At 41.8% G+C, this 22,592-nt stretch overlaps 1 protein-coding gene across 3 annotated transcripts in view; it reads left to right on the top strand.

Moving 5' to 3' along the window:
• Positions 1 to 22,077: 22,077 nt before the first annotated feature.
• The window catches only part of IFNGR1 (interferon gamma receptor 1), a 32,046-nt gene continuing 31,531 nt past the window's right edge, over positions 22,078 to 22,592 (top strand). For all 3 annotated transcript variants that reach the window (XM_027633540.1, XM_027633533.1, XM_027633525.1), the window contains exon 1: positions 22,078 to 22,180. In XM_027633540.1, the coding sequence (XP_027489341.1) occupies positions 22,093 to 22,180 (88 nt within the window). In that variant the 5' untranslated portion in view covers positions 22,078 to 22,092. The remainder of the gene's footprint in view (positions 22,181 to 22,592) is intronic.

The raw sequence follows: 22,592 nt of genomic DNA, 5'->3' as shown, positions 1-22,592 counted from the left end.
ATATTCAGATAGAATCCTCTGGGGTTTTTTAGCATATTCTGTTGACAAGATCAGTGTTATGACAATCATTATAACTTCAGTGTTGAAAACAATTTTAAATAAATCAATTGTTCCTAAACATAGCATAATATTAATCCGAGAAGTAAATATGTGTAAATATAATTATGTGATGATTATTGTTAAAAAGCCTTTTGGTTTTTGATGACTGAAATAATTTTTTAATTATTATTGTTTCGTCACTCTTAGGCAGAAACACAATATATTCTTTATTCAGAAAAACAAGGGCTGATGTGTATGTTTTAAGTTAGATTCAAAATATCCCTTGCCGTTAAAAGGTTAAAGGCAGTAGCTTCCTTCCTATTCAGCATTTTACACCACGTTTACCGTTCTGACAAATGCTGTTAAATACCGATTGCCGCAGCCTCTCTGGGATTGTCCCGAGAATTGCAGCCTGTGATCGAAGCCTGATCAGCGTCATTTCTGCATTCTGGCTCGATCCTTTCCTAAACAAACTCAATATGTATTTGTCTAGTGGCTTAGGACACTGTTCGGAAGACATCCTGGAAATAAAAATGCTCGAGACAAAAAAGAGACAAAAAAGAGACGTAGCAACTAGGGCAGCAGTGGTACAGTAAATGTCTCATTTGATACTTTGGCATGGTCTAAATATCCAGATTGTGAATGATAATGTGGAGAAGGGACAGAAGATAGCAGAATGTTTCGTGAGAAACATGACTATGCTGTTCCTGCCCAGGGAAAATCATCCCATCTCTGAAATACACCCAAGATTCCTTCATAAAACTGAAATGGTTTCATAACCGTTCAAGTCATTATTAGTCACTGAAAGTGTAAGGTAATAATTTAATAGACTTTTAACACTGTTCCTTACCGTTATATGATACTTTTTTACTTCTCTGTCAAGGACAACAATTTTCATGTTGACTTGATTATACAGCATGTCATCTTATTAAAGGGCATGCTAAAAATGCTTTGTATCAATTTATAGTGTACAGTGAATAGTGTACAGTGCTTTGTGTTTTAATCTCTTCCAGCATTTATGAGACTTACTGTATAACAGTAGTGGAAAAAGAGACGGAAGTTTTAAATTAAAATTCTTCAGGTAAAATACACCATTTGTTTACAGCTTACAACCCGAGGCCAATGTTTTTCTCAATAGCTGTAATTTGTCAGTCTCTGTCCATTTTTGCAATCTTCATTTGACACTGGGTTCTTTCCCAGTCATGTTTCCCTTTCTCCCAAAGCTTCCAGCTCCACAGAAGCATATGTCTACAGATATACAGGATTGTAGGACCAACCCCATCCCCTCAATGGGGCCATGCACCTCACATGAACACGCACAGTGCAGAAGCAGTAATGAAATAATTGTCTTGTTTTGCTTTTACACCACTTTGTGAAACATAAAAGTATTCCTCAAACGTCCAGAAAAATACACTATGTCAATATCTGCTTTCATAACCATAAACTCAAGCAAATGTAAAATGAAGGGTCAGTTATTATCAGCAGCTTGGATCTGGGCGGTCAGTCCCGTTGCTCTCAGAAGCGCCCTCAGGGGATACAGAGATGGAGCCGGCGGCCGCAGCCACCACCCGGTTCTGCCACCGCCACCGCCCCCGCCCCCGTCCGGCCCCGGCCCCGCCGCTGTGTTACAGTGACTCCAAGTGGATCTGTGGAGATACTGCCGCGCCCGAGAAAGGAAAGGATACTTTGAGGCAGTTTGATTTGAGCCAAACTTCACTTACCGCCTCCTTAAGCTCGTGGACAGCTTTGTCTGGAGAGTGTTATTGACCTCACTAATGTGAAGTTTATGTGTGTGCCTGCATCTGAGTCTTTAGATACAGGTTATATAGAGAGTGACACAGACAAAAAGGTTCTGAAATCTAATTTTGTAAACTCCTACGACCTCTACAGCAACTATCTGCAAATTGTGATAGACTTGCCCCTGTAATTCATCTAGATACTTTCTTACTGAGATTTTCTGAAAGGAACAGCCCATGCACCATCCTGACAGATTTTATTGTGGGATCTAAGCCATTTTTCCTGGATAATTGTTTCTCCAGGATCTCACAGGAATGACATCTTTGTAAAAAAATACCCACATTTAAAAAGATTTGCAGTGCTTTAAAAGGCTTTCTTGGGCTCTGCCAACAAAGTATTTTTAGGTAGAATAAATGTTTGGAAGCACTTATTACCATTCATGCAGCAAACTGGAATTTCCATATCCTCCCTGCCCCAGGTGAAGGGTATTACTCACATAGCAAGCACTGCCTCCATCAAGATTTGTAATTGGAACTGCAGGTGTTTGTGTTAGGCAGCTGTCTGCCATCCTTTCATAGCCCAGTACCTGTCTCCAGATCTGCAGAGCAGAGTTTCCCAAGAGGAACATACATCTGGCAGCAGGGCATCACAGCCAGCTGTGAGCTGCCCCTGCCCAGCCTGGGGAGCTGGGGAAGCTTGGGAGGTAGAGACCCTGGAGGTCTCTACCCATTCACCATTGCCATCAGGATGGCAGTGCTGGCCACCAAAAGTCTCTCTGAGGGCTGCTCAGGTTATGGATTAAGCCAAACTAAGTGGTGCATTCGTATTCTCCGTCTTTTGCCCTTGTGTGAAACAGGTGTGAATAATTTCAAAGGCCTGGAAAATTCTGATACAGTAGAGCTTTAAGAGCCCTCTGCACAGGTGTAAAATACACCCCATACAAGCACTCTGCCAGGCCCACAATAGCAGCTGTGCTACACAGTGCAAGTTTCTCCAGGGAGAATTTTAGGCACGGTCAACATCCACCTCCAGATCTTCCAAGATAAGGGCCAGAGTGTGTCTCCAGGAAATTGCTGGCATCTAATAAAAAGGCTAAATCATTCCTCGGAGCCCAGCTTGAGTCATTTAAAATAGAAAACAACTCACAGAGCCACTACTGCTCCATAGTGAGCAGCCATTATTAGATGAATTCTCAGGGGCAAACTCGGTTGCGGTTGGTCAGTCATTTAAATATTCCTATTTGTCTGCCTTCATGCTGTCCAGGACATGAAGCAAATGAAGCCTGGCTGTTACCCAGATGATCCACGATGTTGTGACCAGATGGAACTTCACTTACAACATGTGTAGGTGCCTGCTGGACAATAAACAGGCTTTTGCTGTCTTTTGCTCTGATGAACTCAAGTGGGATACTGGCAGGTTGAAACAATCACAGCCCCCAAAAGATTTTCTTTTTATTTATGCCAGACAAGCAGAACAGCAACAACAAAAACAAAAGTTTAAATAGGTGTTTATTTTATGTATTAGTGCTGATTTCTTGTTTTGCCACTTGGAATCAGCAAAGAAAAACAAATTGCTGTCTTTTTTCCCATATGCTTGTGTTTGTTTATTTTTTTGACTTGAAATTGTTGCAATGGCTGCAAACACAGTTTACAGCTAAAATGTTTATAGCCTCATTTCCATTTAGGCGGGAGTAGTTGGTTATGTGCATGCATGAGTGATCCCGCCATGTGTACTTCTGCATTAGAGGTCTTCCTCTCTTCCAATAACTTGCAAATGAATTGGACAATTTCAATTAAATACCATGTGAATTCTTACAAATATCATGAAAATAAAAAAACCCCAGATATTAAAACAAGAGAAAGATTCTAGCTCCTGCTGAGAGGAAAGCTGCAGTGCAGGCACCACCCTTGCTACTCATCAGAAATCTGAGAAAAGGGAGAGACGTGCACATACACACACATACACACCCTTGCAGCTGCAGGAAAGGTCTTATTAGACACCAGAGAAGATGGACACGTCACAGAATCACAGAATTATTTAGGTTGGAAAAAATCTCTAAAATCAAGTTCAACCCTTGACCGATCACCACTTTGTGAACTGAACCATAGCACTAAGTGCCACATCCAGTCATTTCTTAAACACCTCCAGGGATAGTTACTCCAGCATCTCACTGGGCAGTCCGTTTCAATGCTTAACAACCATTTCTGTAAAGAAATTCTTCCTGATGTGCAACCTGAACCTGGTGCATCTTGAGGCTATGTCCTCTCATCCTGTTGCTAGTTGCCTCAAAGAAGAGACTGACCCCCACCTTGCTACATCCTCCTTTCAGGTAGTTCTAGGGAATGATAAGGTTTCCCCTGAGCCTCCTTTTCTCCAGTATAAACCCCCAGCTCCCTCAGCCTCTTCTCATATGACTTACTCTCCAGACTCCTCACCAACTCAGTTGCCCTTCTCTGGACATGCTCCAGCGTCTTTCTTGAAGTGAGGGCCCCAGAACTGGACACAGGATTCGAGGTGCAGCCTCACCAATGCTGAGTGCAGAGGGACAATCACTTCCCTGATTCTGCTGGCCACACTATTCCTCATATAGGCCAGGAAGACATTGACCTTCTTGGCCACCTGGGCACACTGCTGGCTCATGTTCAGCTGGCTGTTGACCAGCACACCCAGGTCCTTTTCTGCTGGGCTGCTGTCCAGCCACTCTTTCTCAAGCCTGTAGCATTGCATGGGGTTGTTGTTACCTAAGTGCAGGACCTGGTACTGGGCCTTGTTGAACCTCATACCATCAGCCCATCCATACAGCTTGCCCACATCCTTCTGCAGAGCCTTGCTGCCCTCTAACAGATCAATATTCCCACCCAACTTAGTGTTGTCCATGAACTTACTGAGAGTACACTCGACCCCTCATCCAGATCATTAATAAAGATATTAAAGATATTATACAGAACTGGGTGTAGAATAGAAGAAGAACTGGGCAGAGGTCAAAGCTTATGCAGAAATCTCAGTTGTTCTCTGTACCCTCAGTTTTTGTATTGATTAACGAAATCTCTGGCTCTTCTCAGCCACAGAAGGACCAGAAAATAAACAGCTTTTAAACAAAATTTCCCCACTCACGACAAAGGATGCAAAAGCTGATCCCAACACCCATGCTTTAAATAAAACTTTGAAGGAAAGTTGTTTGATTGCCCCTTACTGAGATATAACCCCCAGTTCTAGAAGCTGAACAATGATGAGTTGTATGAGCACTCTCAACCTGCTTCTGGAGAAATTTGGCTTACTTATCTGAAATCACCGTTGAAGTCTGCAATATGTCCAGTTTCATAATGCAGAGAACACCCATCAGATCTGTTTCAGCAGCTCATCTATGTGGGGAGCAATATCCAGATGAGAAGTTGTAATGAAACTGCCAATTTTTTCAAATGCTTCAGTTGGCTCTCAAACAATTATGTAACAATGTCTCTGTAAGAACAGAAATACCTGCTTCTTTCAGGAAAGAAGACAGAAAAAGGAAATGTAGATTTGGACAAAATTAATTTTAGGGCAACAAGGAGAACAGAGAAATAGCACCTGACATACATAAAAGGCACAAGATACAGTTCATTAAGATGTAATGTGGATTTGCAGGCCTGCAAAAATAAAGCAAGATTTAAAAGCATGTTAGCAAGCATACAAAAAGAAAGCAAGAAACCATCATCATGAGCATTCTTTCAACGAAGGACTCCACATGCTGACAATGTTCCTTAACATCCGCTCCACCACCACCAGAATCAAACCACCAACCCTAGTAGCCAGAGGCGCACAGGAAGGATGAGCAAAACACTGTGAAAAGAGGTAGAAACTAAGAAGTGTGTGTATAATGATTTAACTGTGTTATCATTACTGATACTTTTTCTGCAGGAATTTATCCTTTCCCTTTCTGTAACAGTTACTAATAATTCTTGTATTAGACTGCTGAGATTTGATTTATACTAACAACTATTGGCTTTATACACAAGGTGAGTTTCCTCTCTGTTTGTAAATAAGGGGAACCTAGAACACTTTTGTGGTTCCAGGATATTTTGTCATGTATGATAGATTAACAGACATGTACAGGAGATTTCCAGCAGCAAGTGTCCAGTAGCAAGCATCCCAAATTGCAGTGGCAGGACACCTCCTCTAGAGCAGTGCCCACCTGGACAGTCACCCCCTCAAGAGGCTGATCACATCCAGCTCCTCTCTCCCCAGAAGAGATCTCGAGCGCAAAATCCTGTCAGGGCAGCTGGGTCAGGAGCAAACTGGGCCATCAATATCCCTTCAATGCAGATCCCTCAACTGTGCAAGAGCTGAAAATGGCATTCATAGCCCCTGAGATAACTGTGCTAGCAGAAAAAGGGATCTCTAGCCAGCTTTCATGGAACTCCGTGTCCAGTTTATGGACTTACTGTCAACAGCTGTGAGTAAGTACACAGTGCCTGCTCATGCTGTGATTCCAGGGCACCTGAGTAGGGAAAGAGGTAGTGTAGTCTTCTGCAGAAAACCATGTCAGCAGCCTCTGGATACCAGTTTTTGGCATAGTCGAAACTCCCCACAATCTGCTGCCTGAGTCACCAAGACCTTCCCAAACAACTCTGGGCCACATAGCCAGGATAGTCAGGTGTTGAACTTGTTAGGCAGTGACACAGCATACGTTTGGTCTGCTAACAGCAAAATAGCATCCTGAGGGACAGGCATTATACTAGCATTTCAAATGCCATTAGTGTTTTACCCTGTTTCTGCAGGAGCTAGCATGAGGACTAGGTCTCCCAAGATATATTCCCACCATCCTGGGCAATGAGGCACAGTTCCTAGCAGAAAGAAACTACAAAAGGTACACTTAGATGACACAAAAGCAAGTTGAATCACAGACGTAATTTAAAACCCCTGGGACCATTTAACTAACATATCAAGCATCTCTCCATTGCCATAGGATCCCTCATCTAAAGAGGCAACTGGAATTTTTTTAAAAATTGGGGAAAAAAACCACACACACACACAAAGCCCCAACAACAGCAAGATTTTTTCAAGCTCTTTATATCAAAGTTAAAACCAAACCAAACCAAACCATTACAAAGAAGTTATGACATAGTATTGCAAGTAAACCGTGATTTTGTCAGGAAAATAACATACTCTGTCATCAGTTCTCCGTCCTACTAGAAGACATTGGCATTCAATATCAGCAGCTCAGGTCAAAAAGAGGTAGCACAATACAGTCAGAACTATCAGGGCAAGAAATAGATTTTATGAAATCTCTAAGGGTTCTTTGTCTTCTTCCTGTGGTATGTAATGTCAGCTTATTTAGCAACAGAGGTTCCCTTCTATTTTTACAGTTTTGCAGACAATACAGAACAAGGATTTCAAAACTCTTTGAGGGAAGTGGTAATTGAAATGTTCTCTATCATGTAGCACTCTTGTGCAACATGAGCCTTTAGCATTCTTTACCAGCCACAGTCGGTAATTTTTGCAGACTCTTATGTACTCTCGTATAATTGAAGAGACGATCATGATCACCTAGTCCATCTTTGTGCACAGTGTGACCACTTCTTAATTTCTGCATTACACTTAATAGTTTCTGCATTCATCTTAGAACTTCTGTTAAGCTATGGTCTATTTTCAAGAAAGATTCTTGCTCTTGATTTCATATCAAGTGCCAAATATCCTCTCTGTTTTCTGCATAATTTGTTCTGACAGGATATATTGCTAAGAAATATATAGATAACTTTTTTGCATTGCATCTGTTTAGAAAGTTTCCCTGTGACTATCTATCTTCTATCAGAAACCTCTTCCACATCTAGGGAGACCACAATTTGCCTTCTGTCAGATAAACTGTACTAACTGACTTGGTTTCTTTTTACCAGGAGTAATTTCCAGATCTCAAATTATTCTTTCCTCAATGCTCTGCAATTTTTAAGCAATCTAGGCAGCATAAATATTCACAACATTGAAGTATCTACCTAATTATGCTATGGCTATAGCATAATATCCATTCTATATCCGGTGTTCTCCTGCTTATGCATTCCAGAGTTAGATTAACTCTCTGATATACAGCTTGCTACTGGGAGCTCACCAAAAACCAGCATCCTAAGTAAACCAAAAGTCCATCCAGTCTGTATCCTCATGATGGCACTTAGGAAAGGGTATGTAGAAGCTCAGAATAGTGTATGTGAACACATAGGGTGTGTGATACAGGGTACATACAGAGAGATCCTCTTTTTGATAATACAGCCTAGACCTGGCAAAGTACCTCCCCAGCAAACTCAGCAGTTAAGTTTTCCTCATCGATCCATTACTGGCACCATGTGATGCTAAATAGGTAAAAGGTGTGACATCAATGTCTTTTTATTCACACCATAAGCAACTTGATATACACCTTGCCAACTGTAATTGATTTGAAGAAAAAGCAAGAAAATATTTGATATTGTTACTTTAAGAAGCATAGCAGCATTCTGGACATCTTCCTCACAAACATGTTGTACTTCCGAAGTCACAGCTGGACACAGAGGAAGTGCTTTTTTGATTTTTTTCTTCTTAAATTTGAACTTTATTTTTTTCCCTATAAAAATATAAAGACATTTTGGTACAGTTTGCTAGAAGTAGAAAAAGACCACAGTTAGATAAAACTCCTTACCACGAGCATATGCCCCAAAACATAAGTTCAATGATAATGCTTCTAGATTTTCCTGAATGCAAACTACATTCAGTTGATGGCCTCAGTCTGTTCCCATACAAAGTTTTGCTTTGACTCTGGACGGAACCAGTGTTACTAAATTTAAGGAGAAGCTAACAAGTCAAAAGCTCAGACCTGCAAAGCTCACTTTGATCTGTTAGTCCTTATCAGCAGGATGAATCTATGCATTTACCCACTGACTGCTCTCCTATAGAATTATTATTCTGTATATTAATAGTAAGACTCTGGCTTGGACAAAACAGAAAGCAAGTGATGTGAAATTAAAACAAAATAAGGTTGCTGTAATTTCAGCCAAACATATGTTTACCTTCAGAAGACCATACAGATGGGATCTTATTAGTCTTCCAGGTTTGAGAACAGAATCTATTTCTTGAGAATGTTTATATGTTATTAAAATAATGACACTGTAGTCAATCAACTAAAATGTGATGTAAAACCCTCTGTGTTAGATTTAGCAGCCCTTCAGTGCTTAGCTTGCAGATTTTACTATGTTAAAAATGCACATTAGTGAAATAGCTACATCCTTTTCTCCCTGTATATGTTCTTTTAATGCAAAATTCAAGGATATCCAGCTGTAAACAGAAATGTAATTCAGTCAGTGGGTTTTTCACTGCCTTTCAAACACAGATTTGATTTCTTCCACGGTTACTACATGACATATGTTCTAACAATAGCACCTATTAGTTCCTCTCATTAGAAAGAGGGAAAACTGAGGAGGTGCTGGAATGTTACCTGTAAAAAGTCATTTTACAAGGCCAGCAGCAGGACGAGAAATTGAACCCTGGCTCCCAAGTCTTGGCCAGTGCTTTCATATTTCCCTTCTTCTTGTACCTCCTTTACTCTCTAAATCAGGCTATTTCTTTTCTATTTAAATGCATTACAAATGCTGCAATGCTAGAATTCCAACTTTAAGTACTCCCTCAATCCATAGGAAGTATTGTATCACGTACAAATAGTTCTCCAGTTTGATCCGACAGATGCCTCTGGAGGCACAGGTAGAAAGACACGTAACGATGAGTTCAGCACACACTCACTCTCAGCAGCCTCACATTTCACAGTAGGGCTTACGAATCCTTCTAAGACTAAATGGAACAGACTGCTGAAACACTCAGTCTTTCGTGACAGTACAGGAAGACGGGATGTTAATTTGCAGGGTCTTAATGCTAAGGGAAACAAATTTGACTTCCTTGTGCATTTGTAGCTAGTGGTGTGTGGCTGGTTAGCAGAATGATCTTGAACAAGTGGCTGTAGCAGCAAAACAGCCCCAGAGAAAGAGTCACTAGTAGAGGCAAGATGCTTCAGCTGTACAGTTTCACCCACCAGGCATGTTTCACATAAAGAGGGAAGGTTTATATTAGACATAAGGAAGAAATTCTTTACTGTGAGGGTGGTGAAGTACTGGAACAGGTTGTCCACAGTTGTGGATGCCCATCCCTGGAAGTGTTCAAGACCAGGTTGTATACGGCTTTGAGCAATCTCATCTTGTGGAAGGTATCCCTGCCCATGGCAGGAGATTGGAACTAGGTAAACTTCAAGGTCCCTTCCAACCCAAACCATTCTGTGATTCCCCAACCATAACATTCCTTAGCACAGGTGCATCTGGTAAGGTAAACATATGCAGGTATTCTTCCCAAGAATGCCAAGGCAGTGGAAGGATTTAAGAAAAGGTTTATTTCAGATGCAAGGACCACTTTTTTATAATGTGGCGCGCATTGGGCCTCCAGGGAAAAAAGGTGAGTTCCTGCCCCCTCATGGCCCCTTTTATCCTCTCTGTTTCTCCTCCGCCTTCCCAAGACCTCTGTGCATGTCTGTTAGGGCTATCTCTCTCCTCTCACATATCAGAGAGAGAGATTGAGAACTTCTCCTGCTATGCAGGGTTGGGGGAAAGCATTGAAACTGCCTTTGAGAAAGAGTTACCATTTAGGCAGAAAGCCTTCCTAGTGAAAACCAAGTTCCTAACTTTCCATTACAATTTCTTTCGAAGTTGTATCTATCCCTACAATCTAAACAACTACTGCTGGAGATTAAAACCAAACATGTTCCAGACATCACTACCTGAGCCCCTTGGACATGAAAAAACAAAAATGGGACTACTACGTTTGTCACACATGTCAAAGCAATGGGCTTTTGGAGCAAAAGGGGGAAACCATGGGGACTGGGTGTGGCAGAAGACGCTGCGCTGGCTGGTAGCTGTGGAGGAGTATGATGGAAGCTGGAGGGATTGAGCAGCAGTGCTATGTGGATGAGTTGCCTGTACCGCAGTGGGGATGAGGAGATCAAGTTAGATGAAAGGAGAACTAATAAGCAAAAACCCCTGTAATCCTTGATAAATCTGTGATCCCAAAGCCTCTGACTTTGAAGGTCTCAGAGTCACCAGGCACCCCTTTACTTTGTAGTCAGATTCACCTAGGGATTTGGATATTAACATTTGACACCGCTTCAGAGGGACTTCTTATCCATTTCTCCATATTAAAGCGTTATTTATCCTTTCTCTTGAAGTTACAACACATACAAGACTAAAGCAGGAAACCAACAAAGATATCTACAGGTCTTCTCCCTTAAATTTTCTTACCAGGCTGTGGCTGACACTCCTGATCTCTGAGGAAAAAAAAAACACAAGCAAAGCACAAAACCCAACAAACCAACACCTCCTTGACTGCTTACTCTCTTTTTATAGGTCATACCAGCAAGTTAGCTCTTTTACTGACACACTTGGGCAGCTCTTAAAATCCCATAAAAGTTTCTGTTCTGCACTCTTGCCTCTGGAAGCATGAAGTGTTTTAGTCAATACCCTTCTAGCTGTTTTTTTCTTAATTCTTCTGTGCACCTGAGACCGGCCTGGGTGTTACTGTGTTAACATTCCTTTTTGGTTCTCTAGCAGACTCTTCACAGCTTCCTCTGAATTAATTCTCTTTGTCTTGAAGATCATACATTAGACTGGCAGCCATGAATTTGAAAATTAACAGGAAATCCAAATCATTTGTCAAGTTCATAAGGACAAGAAAGCAGACATTGTGGCCAGTCATAGCAACAGCCACACAGAGACACATAGGAAAAGGCAGAGGCCCCTTCACCACAGCTACCCACTTCTGTTTATCCCCAAGATACATTCGCATAGCAAAACCTTTGTTATGGGAATTTTATCTGCAAAACAGATGACTCAGTCATGTGTTCAGGCAGGTAAAGAAGGGTATTTACTATGTTTACATTCATTTTCCTCTGCAAATATGTGCTAGTCTGTATGCTGGTTTCAATCATTATATTTTGCCTGCTTGCCTCCCTTTTCCAACAACAAATGTCAGGACTACAGCCTTGGGGCATATATTACGACCACTCATGTAAATACAGAAGCAACTGAATAATCTACTTTATGATAGAGGATTAAATCTAGTAATCTACTTTTTATGTTTTAACATATAAATAGCTAACATTTGTTTTCCAGCAGAAAGCTTCATACCTGTAAGTGTCAGCACAAAGAATAACATTCAGCTTTGTGACTCTATTTTGTCAGCCAAGTCACTGATCTCTCAGAAAAGCAGCAACTGGATAGGCAAAAGCTTGTTTATAATTTCTGCCTCTTGAAAAAATACACATTTCCTCTTTGGTGAAAATCATTCAAAGACTTGGCAATGAACACAGTCCTCTGCTACATCTCTGCTTTTAAAAACTAAGTAATTATTTCTGGCTCCCTTTTAGACCCACTCCCCATTTCCGTAACCTACAGCTTTATTCATGTGTTGTCAGCCAAAGACAACCCCCTCCCAGCCACAGCAGGCACAGCACAAACACCTCATGCTCTCCTCTTCAAAACTCTGGGGTATACAGTCCATTGCAAATATATGAAGGCTGGGCTTGCAGCACATGGTGAAACATCTCAGCACACAGGTTGACATAGAAAAAAAAAATTAAAAACTACAGACGCATTGTTTGGCCTCCATCCAGAAACTACAAAGGTTAACAGAAGGTACAGGAACCATTTTGCAGCCCAAAATTGCTGATAAACTTCATTGGCCAAAAGTATCTCCATTGACAAAGAAAATCCTGTGAAAGGCAGTCTCTTCGTAAGTACTTTAATGTCACAGCTTAAAATCTGAATGGGCTTTCATTACATGTCTTAACATTTATCAAATTTTGTTCAAAATGCATAACATCAGGAGAAAAAGGATGAAAATGCAAAAAGGAGCATTTTTTGCTTCTTACCATATTATTAGTGTTGTGAAACCAATATAAAAATGAAGACTTCATCCTTGATCTGTAACACAAAAACAAAGTTTATATTTACTTTATCTTAACAAGATCCACAGTGTTGGAAGTGCTGTCTTGGGTTGTTTATCTCATACCTACTGTTATTTACTGAACACACTGTTACTCCTTTTGATTCTTGCAGAAACTTACAGTGATTTTCGTTTCCTTTAGGAGCAAAAAATGAAGATTGAGCCATGGTTTCTTTTCTAACAGAACCTGAACATTTTAAGAAGCAAACAAGAAGAAGAAAGGTATTTTCTATTTCAGACAAGCTCTTTCCAAATCGCTGCTTTCCCTAGAATGTTCTTGGTCATTGTTTTATTCCCTATTATTTCTTCCGTACATAGTTAGGGGGTTTTTTTCTACTTTTCCTTCCTGTTCTCCGCGTGCTTCTGAGTATTGTTTTCTGCCACATGCCCCTTACTATCACGTTCACAAAGCTCAGCTTCTGACTTGTATAGTGGCCTGTGTTTGAACAGTTGCTCTGACTGTTTCAGCTATAAAAGGTGTGCATATCCTTGCTGCACAACTGCAGTTGTGTCCGCCAGCTGCAGTGAAGTTTTGCAGTTTATAGAAAGTTGCTTCACCAAATAAAATGTACTGGAATGCAAAAGCTGTTGTTTCACTTATCACACTCTGATGGTGTTACATCTACAGTACACACAGCCCTTTGTGATCTCTGGCTCCCACTGTCTCTCCTGGAAAAGTGATTATTAGCTCTGCAACTGAACATCAGTAGTTTAGAGAAAAAGCAATAAGAAATTGTACCTGTATAGTCTGGACAAACCACACGTGTCTGGTCCTGGCAGCTTTACACTTTTTAGAGGAGTGGTTTTATCTTTACACATCATTTCTGAGATCCTCCTGTTGTTTGAAAATAGATTCTTTCACATGGTGTGCAAGAGGCTGATCCCCACATAGAGCCAAGGTATTTGATTTATTTACAGTTCTATGTAGAAAGACGTGTGGGTGGCAAATCCACAAAGTCATCACAATGACTTTCAAAACTTTTCACTATTTATACATTTTAGCAAACAAAGGCATTAATATTCATTGGCTACAATTTACCTAATTCTCTTATTAATTAGTGTTCTACCTGCTACTGGTTAAATTATTTCCTCGCTTCTTATGCTGATTAGTGCACGTGCTCAGTCTTTCCCTTCTTTTGAGTCTGTGGGTTTCTTGAGCTGGTGGGCTGCGAGTTGGTGGTCATGATCTCCCCATCAGAATCACCTTTTAGCCAGTTGGAGCTGATTTCAGCACAGTTTCTGAGCTGGTTTTGTTAGTTTCTTTCTTGCCTTGGGAATTTGTGATAACCCACCCTTAAGGAGAAGGATTTCTGCTAAATGTCCTTATTTCCTGTAAATTTGGTATTCTTTGTGTTCGCTATCAGCAGTACACCCTTCTTCCCAAGCTTTGTTAACTTCCTGCTAGGTCTGAGATCATTGAAGAACATCAAGCCCTAAACCTTAACAAGGAAATTCTACTGCCAAGTAATTTATTTTTCTAACATCACTTCCTGTTTCTTGACATATGCATGATGTTGAACTCCTTGGCTTTGTCTGGTTCTCCTCCCAGTCACAGAAAACCACCACAAGTTTCATGCTGTTCTTCAGGGAAAAAATAAAGAACTGTAGAAAAGTTTATTGTGAGGAAAAATTCAGAAAAACAAAATCACACAAACTACTAATTGGTTGGTTAGTTGCCTGTTTGTTGAATAGCAATGTGTTTTACTTACATCCTACAGTATGCTGTGTAACTTTGTTAAAGATCAGTCTCATGAATTGTCTTATAAAATCTAAATCATTCTTGACATCTGTTTTTTACAACTAATTTCTTAATTGATACAGTGTATGTATACATTCATTTATTCATCTTGCTATGTCAGAATTGTGCCAGATCTTTGAACTATCTAGTCTGTGTGCAGCTTTGTTGAGCATTTTGTTTCAGAACACTTAAAAATTAAACCCATGGCCAGTAGAAATCAGAAAGACTCCTTATTAAATCCAGTGGGTTTTTTCTCCTTTCACCAGGTTTTATTTCTCTTTTGCAACTACTATTTCAAAGAATTGTCAGAAGATTTTTTTCTCTTATGGGGGTGTAGTTTGATTTTTGTCCTACGAAACTTTTTTAAAAAAAAGGGTTGAAGGATATCAATTATACACTTTGCAAGAAAAACAAGTTCTCAAATACAATATTCTTAGCAGTTAATATTTATATACATTCTTCCAGAACACTTTTCACTGCTATAGCAGGTAGCGTTGTCAAGTAATTATTTATAACATAAATAACCTTTATTATAACTAACCACATTTTAATTCCCATTACTCTTAACTGGAAACTGTTCCAAGCTCTAATCTTGTGAATATCAGAAACCTTCTTCTAATTTTCAGCCTTAATTCTGGCAGGAACATTTTCTATTTCTTGATTTTGTGTAAATTTTATTTTTTGGTTTGAAAACCATGAATATATTTACAGAGAGGAGCCTTTTCTTTCAGCCTTTTCTTTTATCAGACTGGACAAGTCAAGCACTTTTAGCCTCTCCTCAGATGAGAGGATACCACTTTCAACTGTTGATCAGAATAGCTCCTTTCAGCCCCTGTTCCTGACTGCATTGTCCTCTCGGGAGACATGAGCAGCCCAGTGCAATGCTGCAGAAGGTATCTATCTGCTTCCTCAAGTGCTGGAATTGCTATTTCCCTCTTTCTACTGAATTCAACACATTTACAGTTTATTAGCTGATAAAAAGCATCTGATATCATTGTCCACAGTCTTGTTAATTAGCACACAGCTCAATAACAGCAAGTTTCCCAACAAAAGAAATTATTGCATAGAATAAAGACCATGTACTCATTGTGGCTTCAATCAACGAGCCAGTTTCCTAACCCACCTCTAATTTATCAAATATTAGTAGTTATTTTTAAACGACAGAAGCATAAGCCCAACAAATTATACCTAACAAAAGGTTAAGGTAACAAAAAATTGTTGATAAATTTGGAAAGGTGGGTGCATATGTAAAACATATTAAAAAAAAATTAATTGAAAACTAGTGTCTGTCTTTTGAGATTTCTCTGAGGCTCTCTATCAGCAACACATGTCCATAGGCAAGCCTAACAGTATCCGGGCTCAGGAATACCCCTTTTCCATGTGGATCCTGAACTGAGGCATATCCCATCTCAACTTCACCTAAGGGTAAAATCATAACACTATGCACAAATGAGTATCTGAAAATCCTCATTTTCCTCTTCTTGTTGCTGATCAACCTTACAACACCTATTGCAATAGTTGTTTAATTCTCTTTGGATATTTGTGAAAAAGAAACAAAAGCTTGGCTAGTACCAGTATACACACTGGCATTTTAATATATTGATGTTTCTATTTGACTCCACCTTCTTCCTCTGTTACTCTTTTCAGTTACAGTTTATTTGGCCTCCTCCCTTTTCAGATAATTGAGCTTGCTTTAGCAAACACATATTCATATAACAAAATTTTTTGACCAGTAGAATTAACGAAGCCTGGTTTCCTATGGATTTACGTTGCTGATTTCCCAAGTCTCATTCTCACATCCTGTCTCCTACAATACCCTCACTATGCAAAACCAGCACTTCAAATGGCTGATGTGAGTTACACACCTACTGCTTGGCTCAGCACTCCAGTCAGTCAGATATCATGTTCTTGTGGTTGTTGCCAAAGAGAATATATTGCATACCTTGCTCTGACTGGAAAATGTTTCTTAGATTACTTTTAAATTAAAATAAAGGGGCCTCCGATGAAGTAAGAATATCAGTAAAATCACAACAAATATTATAAGCGTAGATAAATTTGTTTGAATTCACTCAGTCAGGAGGATTGAAAAATACCTTATGGTTCTCACTTTTTTTTGCATAAAATATCTCATTCTGTAAAATGTGTATTGTCAAAAGTATCTGTGCCTGTTCTCAGACCTCCTCATTATTTGTAATTCCATTCTACTTTTGAATAGTACCTACACAGATTTACAAGAAACAATACTTAATTTGGCATGAATGGATTAATGCTTATCCTGACTATACATGATGGTTCTGCTATGACTTTTTAATCATTGTGTACCATGCAGAATTACAGTATCTCCCATCGTGATACTTTGCTAATGCTATGAAAACGCTTTTTAGAAATTCACAACATTCATCGAAACAGGCATTCTTTAGTTTGTCCCCAGTAGTCTTACAACAGTGCGGTCTGTATAAGATTTATTTGCATAATGGAATAATAAGGGATTCTTAAGGCACTGTATGCAGTATCTCTAAAACATAGCTAATATTTGGCAATTATTTTGCATGGCACTTTCCACATCAGACAGAGACACTGGATTAGTGAAAGAGAACAAAAGACGCAACATCTTTTCTTCTGATGCAGATCATGATGCCAGCCTGTTTGAGGAGGTGGGACTCTTTATTAGAAGACATTTTTGCACCTAGCTTAGTGGTACCTTTTCCCAGAAAATTCCTTCTATGTTCAGGGAAGGACATACATAGATACCCCTTCCCTATCTCTTGTGGTGGGTTGACCTTGGCTGGATGCCAGATGCCCACCAAAGTAACTTTATAACTCCCCTACTCAGATCAATGGGGAGAAAAAGTACAAAGGAAGGCTTGTGGTCAAGGTAAGGGCAGGGAGAGATCACTCACAAGTTACCATCATAGGCAAAACAGACTTGACTTGGGGAAAATTAATTTATTGGCAGCATCACAGGAGGATGGGGAAAGAGGGTCGTAATCAGTTCATCACCCATAGTGTCTGCAGCTCCTTCCTCCTTAAGGGGAGGACTTCTCATACTCTTTCTCTGCTCCAGCATAGGGTCCATCCCATGGGAGATAGTCTTCCATGAACCTTGTCCAACATGGATCCTTCCCACAGGCTGAAGTTCTTCACAAACTGTTCCAGCATGAGTCCCTTCCATGGGATGCAGTCCTTCAGGAACAGACTGCCCCAGTGTGGGTCCTCTGTGGGGTCACAAGTCCTGCCAGCAAACCTGCTCCAGCGTGGGCTCCTCTCTCCAAGAGTCTGCAGGTCCTGCCAGCAAACCTGCTGCAGCATAGGCTTCCCATGGGGTCCCAGCCACCTTCCGGGATCTCTCCATGGGCTGCAGTGGGACAGCTTCACCACGGACCTCCATAGGCTGCAGGGGGACAGCCTGCTTCATCCAGGTCTTCACCACGGGCTGCAGGGGAATCTCTGCTCTGAAGCATAGAGCACCTCCTCCCCCTTCTTCTTCACTGACCTTGGTGTATGCACTGTTGTTTCTCTCATATGTTCTCACTCCTCTCTTTTCTGGCTGAAATTGCCCCTGCACAGTAACTTTGCCACTTCTTCAATCTGCTATCCCAGAGGTGTTACCCCCATCACTGATGGAATTGGCCTTGGCCAGTGGCAGGTCCATCTTCAAGCCAACTGGCATTGGCTCTATCAGACCCAGAGGAAGCCTCCAGCAGCTTCTCACAGAAGACATCCCTGTAGCACCCTTGCTACCAAAATGTTGCCACACAAACCCAACTCACCTCTTAACCAAAAAGGAATATTAGTCTCATTCCTGTAACAATGCTATTTTTGCCAAGCAAGGTGGTTAGCCTTTTACTCAGACTTGTATCTGGGGATATGACTAGCAACCATACTAACACAAAGGAAGGTTTGTGCTTAAACTTAACATATAAAGCACAACAGACTACAGTATAAGGAGAAAAAAAGCAAAACAAATCAACAAACACCCACCTCCCAAATGCAGTAACTGTCTCTAAGTTACTGTCTCTAAGTTTTCTCTTTTCTTAAGGATCTCAGAATATTCAAATATAGTTAAGAAAGCGAGAAGCTCCTGTTTTTTCTTCTTTTACCTTATTCACAGATCCAACTAAATTTACGCCCTCTCCTTTACTTGATGAATGTTAATTACTTTTTCTCTATCCCAAACCATCAGAGCATACCTGTCCCAGTCTGACAGCAGTCTGGCTGCCATGTAAAAGCTGGTCTGCATTACTGCCCATTATGCTAGTTTTGTCTCAGGGTGCATATCAGATCAGCCATGCATTAGACAAACACAAGTAAGAGAGCATGAGAGGTCATCTGCCAGTGCAGCAGCTACAGCTGAGCAGCCATAATGCTGAAAACGCTGCAGCTTTTTAGAGACTTTCTCATCAGCACAGAACCCCATCTTTCTAATCTATCCATGCTGCCTTTCTCTCTTTGTTTTCTTTCCCCTTATGTTTCTAGCAGGTACCTTCCTCAGCCTCATTTAAACCTGTTGTCTTTGATTTGATGTTTGACTTATAAGTAGAGTTCACTGTTGCTGGAGAGGCAGCCACTCTAGTCAGCTGCCACCAGACTAGTAATAGCAATTGGTGATACCACAAGTTTCACACTGCTTTATTTATCTTCTTCCTTTAGGATTCAGTGCAAAGTTAATTACAGGATATGCAGCATGGGCATTTAAAAGAGTTCTAATCCTAGGATAGAGATAATTTCCTGAGTAGTGGGACATTTTCTTTCTCCTCTGGAGCGAATGACAGAAGTCTCTGATAAGAGCACGGCTTAGACTGCTTCAAGGCTCATTGACTCAGTTCTGTGGCTCTTGGAACTGTGAATTTGGACAGAATGGGTAGCTGAGGAGAATAAAAATGGGCATAAATTTGAAATGACTGTTACAGAGTTAGGAATGACACTCCTGGAAGATCAAAATGCATATTTTTGCCATAAGTCTGTATGAGAAGATAAGTGAACTTGTTGAAAGATTAATGGGATGTATAGAAGTAAAATGTTTACTAATTAGCACTTTTTTATTTCATCTCTTTTGCGGGGAGAGGTGGTGTCTGATTGCTTTTGCCTTTTGAAGGTGAACACAGGTAGGGCTTTTAATCATGGGGAAAGTTCTGGTTAGCGATAACTTCTTTGTGTCTGTGATTTCTATTTATGATGACATTTAAGGAAAAGGTGGAGCAAAGACTGTCACAGTGATTCAAAGGAGCAGGCATTTCAGACTAAGTGAAGCGAAAATCCTGTACCTACTTCTGCAAGGATAGCAAAAACGCTGCGGCACATGCATGTGAAGGCACAATAACTGTGACGCAACTAAGTGATAGCTAAAAAAGCAAGCAAGCAAACAAGCAAGCAAAAGGCTGTGGAAACTTGTTCCACAATGTGTGAAGTTGTTTATCTCATCAGGACCTTTTCTGACAGAAAGGCACATGATCACCACTTGGGCTGAGCATGGGAAGAAGTGCAAAGGAGGAAGTTACAAGATGCTTTACATAATCACAATTTTTTTTCTTTTCCAGTGTGTAACAAGACAAGGAAAAACTTTATCAAGTTTGCAATGTTTTAGTGGGGATGAACTCCACTGACTGCACAGGGGTTCTGGTGGCACAGGCAGCAGGTGTGCCAGGAACAGCTCTCATAACTGGAATTACATTTACTTCTTCCATACAAATCCAGTTTAATCTTTACTCATTGCTTTCATCGTTCATGTTTTGTCAAGTCTGTGCAGTATTATCGTAAAAAACCCACAACCTTATTAAGCTCTGTTTATGTGACAACTATCTTAGGCACGCTGTTAGCCTTTGATATGACTGTTAGAACATCTAACCTCTATCCAGGGCTAGTGATTCCTTGTTCCTACTTAGTTTTGTGCAAAATATAATTTCAGTCATAGAGTCACAGAATCATGTAGGATGAAAAAGACCCCTAAGATCAAATGAAACAGTACCAAGTCCACCACTAAACCATGTCCCTAGGTGCCACATCTGCACTTCTTTTATGTATCTCCAGGGATGGTGGTTCAACCACTTCCCTGGGAAGCCTGTTCTAATGTTTGGTAACCCCCCCAATGTAGAAATTTTTCCTAATATCCAACCTAAACCTCCTCTGATGCGATTTGAGGCCATTTCCTCTCATCCTGTCATTATGTGCCAGAAAATACATTTTGTGTTAGAAAATATCAGGCAAGCATGTCACCATGCAGGAAGTTAAAATTCACATGCAAGTGAATGGTCAATACTTCAATCAAGACAGTTAAGCACTTGTTGTACTCACATTAAGTTTGTTATTGCACTTGTATTAAGCACAAAGGTCAGTCTGAGTGTGACTACATAATGTCAGTGTAGTTTCACAATCCATTTTCTTCAGCCTTAGCACAGCTGGTTTAGCTCTCTATCCCATGCTGATCCTACACCCCACAGCACCACCTCATCACCTGTGGGAACACCATAATTTCTGAGGCTGTAACAGTGAGGTGTTTTCTTCAGTATCTAGTGATGGCTTCTGATCTCCCCTCCCCTTGTTACTCATTCCTCCCCACACAGCAAATTTTGAAGTCTTCTCAGTTTTGCAAATATGGACAGTAGATGGCAAGAAAATCAATTTCTTCACACCTTTCCTCAGAAAGTGAGACAAAGTCTGGGGCAGGAAATAAGGGCAAGGGAACAGCTGAACTTTTTCCAAGACAGGTATGAGAAAGTGTAACCATAATGGCTCTGTTTCCTCCTTTCTGTCTCCTTGAAAGCCTGAGATGTGCAGGTGTCAAGGATCCCTCAAGGTGCCTCCATTTTAGGTTTAGAAAATGTGTCATTTGCAGAATGTCTGACAGCGGCTTAAAAAGTTGCTACATCCTCCTCACAGCTGGGGTGGTGCATAGCAGAAGAGGTTTCTTCTGTGTTCATCTACTCATCTGGCGCAGGGTGGCCTCGAGTCTGAAAGGTTAAGGTGCAGAATTACCTGGCATTGGGACACTGGATCGGAGACATAGAAACAGGAGGGTGGAAAAAGTTGAAGTCTCCATCCTGCTTTTGCAGCACTTCAAATTTTTGAAGTGCATACACATTTGCAAAAATAGAATAAAGTCTCTCACCATAAATTAGGATTCCTCTACATGTATTAATTCAGAGTACTGTTTCTGAAACGCTCCATAGGGTAAACACTTTGTGCTTTTTTTAAAAAATGGGGAGAGAGCACAAGTCCCAACGTGACGATGAGGAGGACGAGGCTTTTCCAGTGGCTGGGGCTGACAGATATGACACAGCACTTAAAACACAGCATTAATAAAGTCAGGGCAGGCACCGCAGAGGCCGACATCCGCGTTTATCACTTCGGACCAGGGCCAACTCCAAACCACAACCCCCTCCGCCTCCGTGGCTCCGCAACCCCCGCCTCCACCCCTTCCCTCGGCGCCCCTCAGGCACCGCCCGGCAGTGACCTCCGCACCGCCCCTTCACTGCCGGCATCCCGCCCCTTCCCGGCCTGGCGCAGGCGCCGCAGCGGGGCGGGGTGGAGGCGAGCGGGCCGCGGTGGGGCAGGAGGAGCCGGGGCCGTGTCCGCTCGGTCCGCCCTAGGCTCTGCCGGACGCCATGCGGGTGCCGCCGCTGCTCCTGGCGCTCACAGCGCTGCTGGCGCCCCGCCGGAGCGCGGCTTCCCGCGGGGAGCAGCCGCCCGCAGGTAACGGGCGGGCGGGGGTGGGATGGGACGGGACGGGAGGGGCAGGCCGACCGATCTATCTCTGGTCAGCACGGATCTCCTGAGGGGCGGCGGGACCGTCCCGGAGTGCTCCGTGACCGAGCGCTGCCGGTGGGGCCGCCGACCCGTGTCCTGCCGCCGCCCTCTGCGGGCGCGGGGGAGTGCGAGCAGCCGGGCGGCGGCGAGGGGGAGCCGCGCCCCGCTTTGCTGAGCGTCGCCCCCCTGTTCCCCGGGACGGTGCCGTGCTGTCCCTCCGAGGAGCCCCGGCGCCGGCCGAGCCCGCTCTCGGTTCAGCCTTACCGGAGAGGCCGTCTCGAAGCGCCCGCACCGTCAGCCGTGCGGTGCTGGCATCAGCCCTTGTTTAAGGTCTTTGGGCGTCTTGTTCCGCAAAAGC

The sequence above is a fragment of the Corapipo altera genome, unplaced genomic scaffold, assembly GCF_003945725.1.
Source record: "Corapipo altera isolate COAL_440 unplaced genomic scaffold, ASM394572v1 2b, whole genome shotgun sequence".
NCBI classification, from domain to species: Eukaryota; Metazoa; Chordata; class Aves; order Passeriformes; family Pipridae; genus Corapipo; species Corapipo altera.
This window is presented reverse-complemented; position numbering and strand designations above follow the sequence as displayed.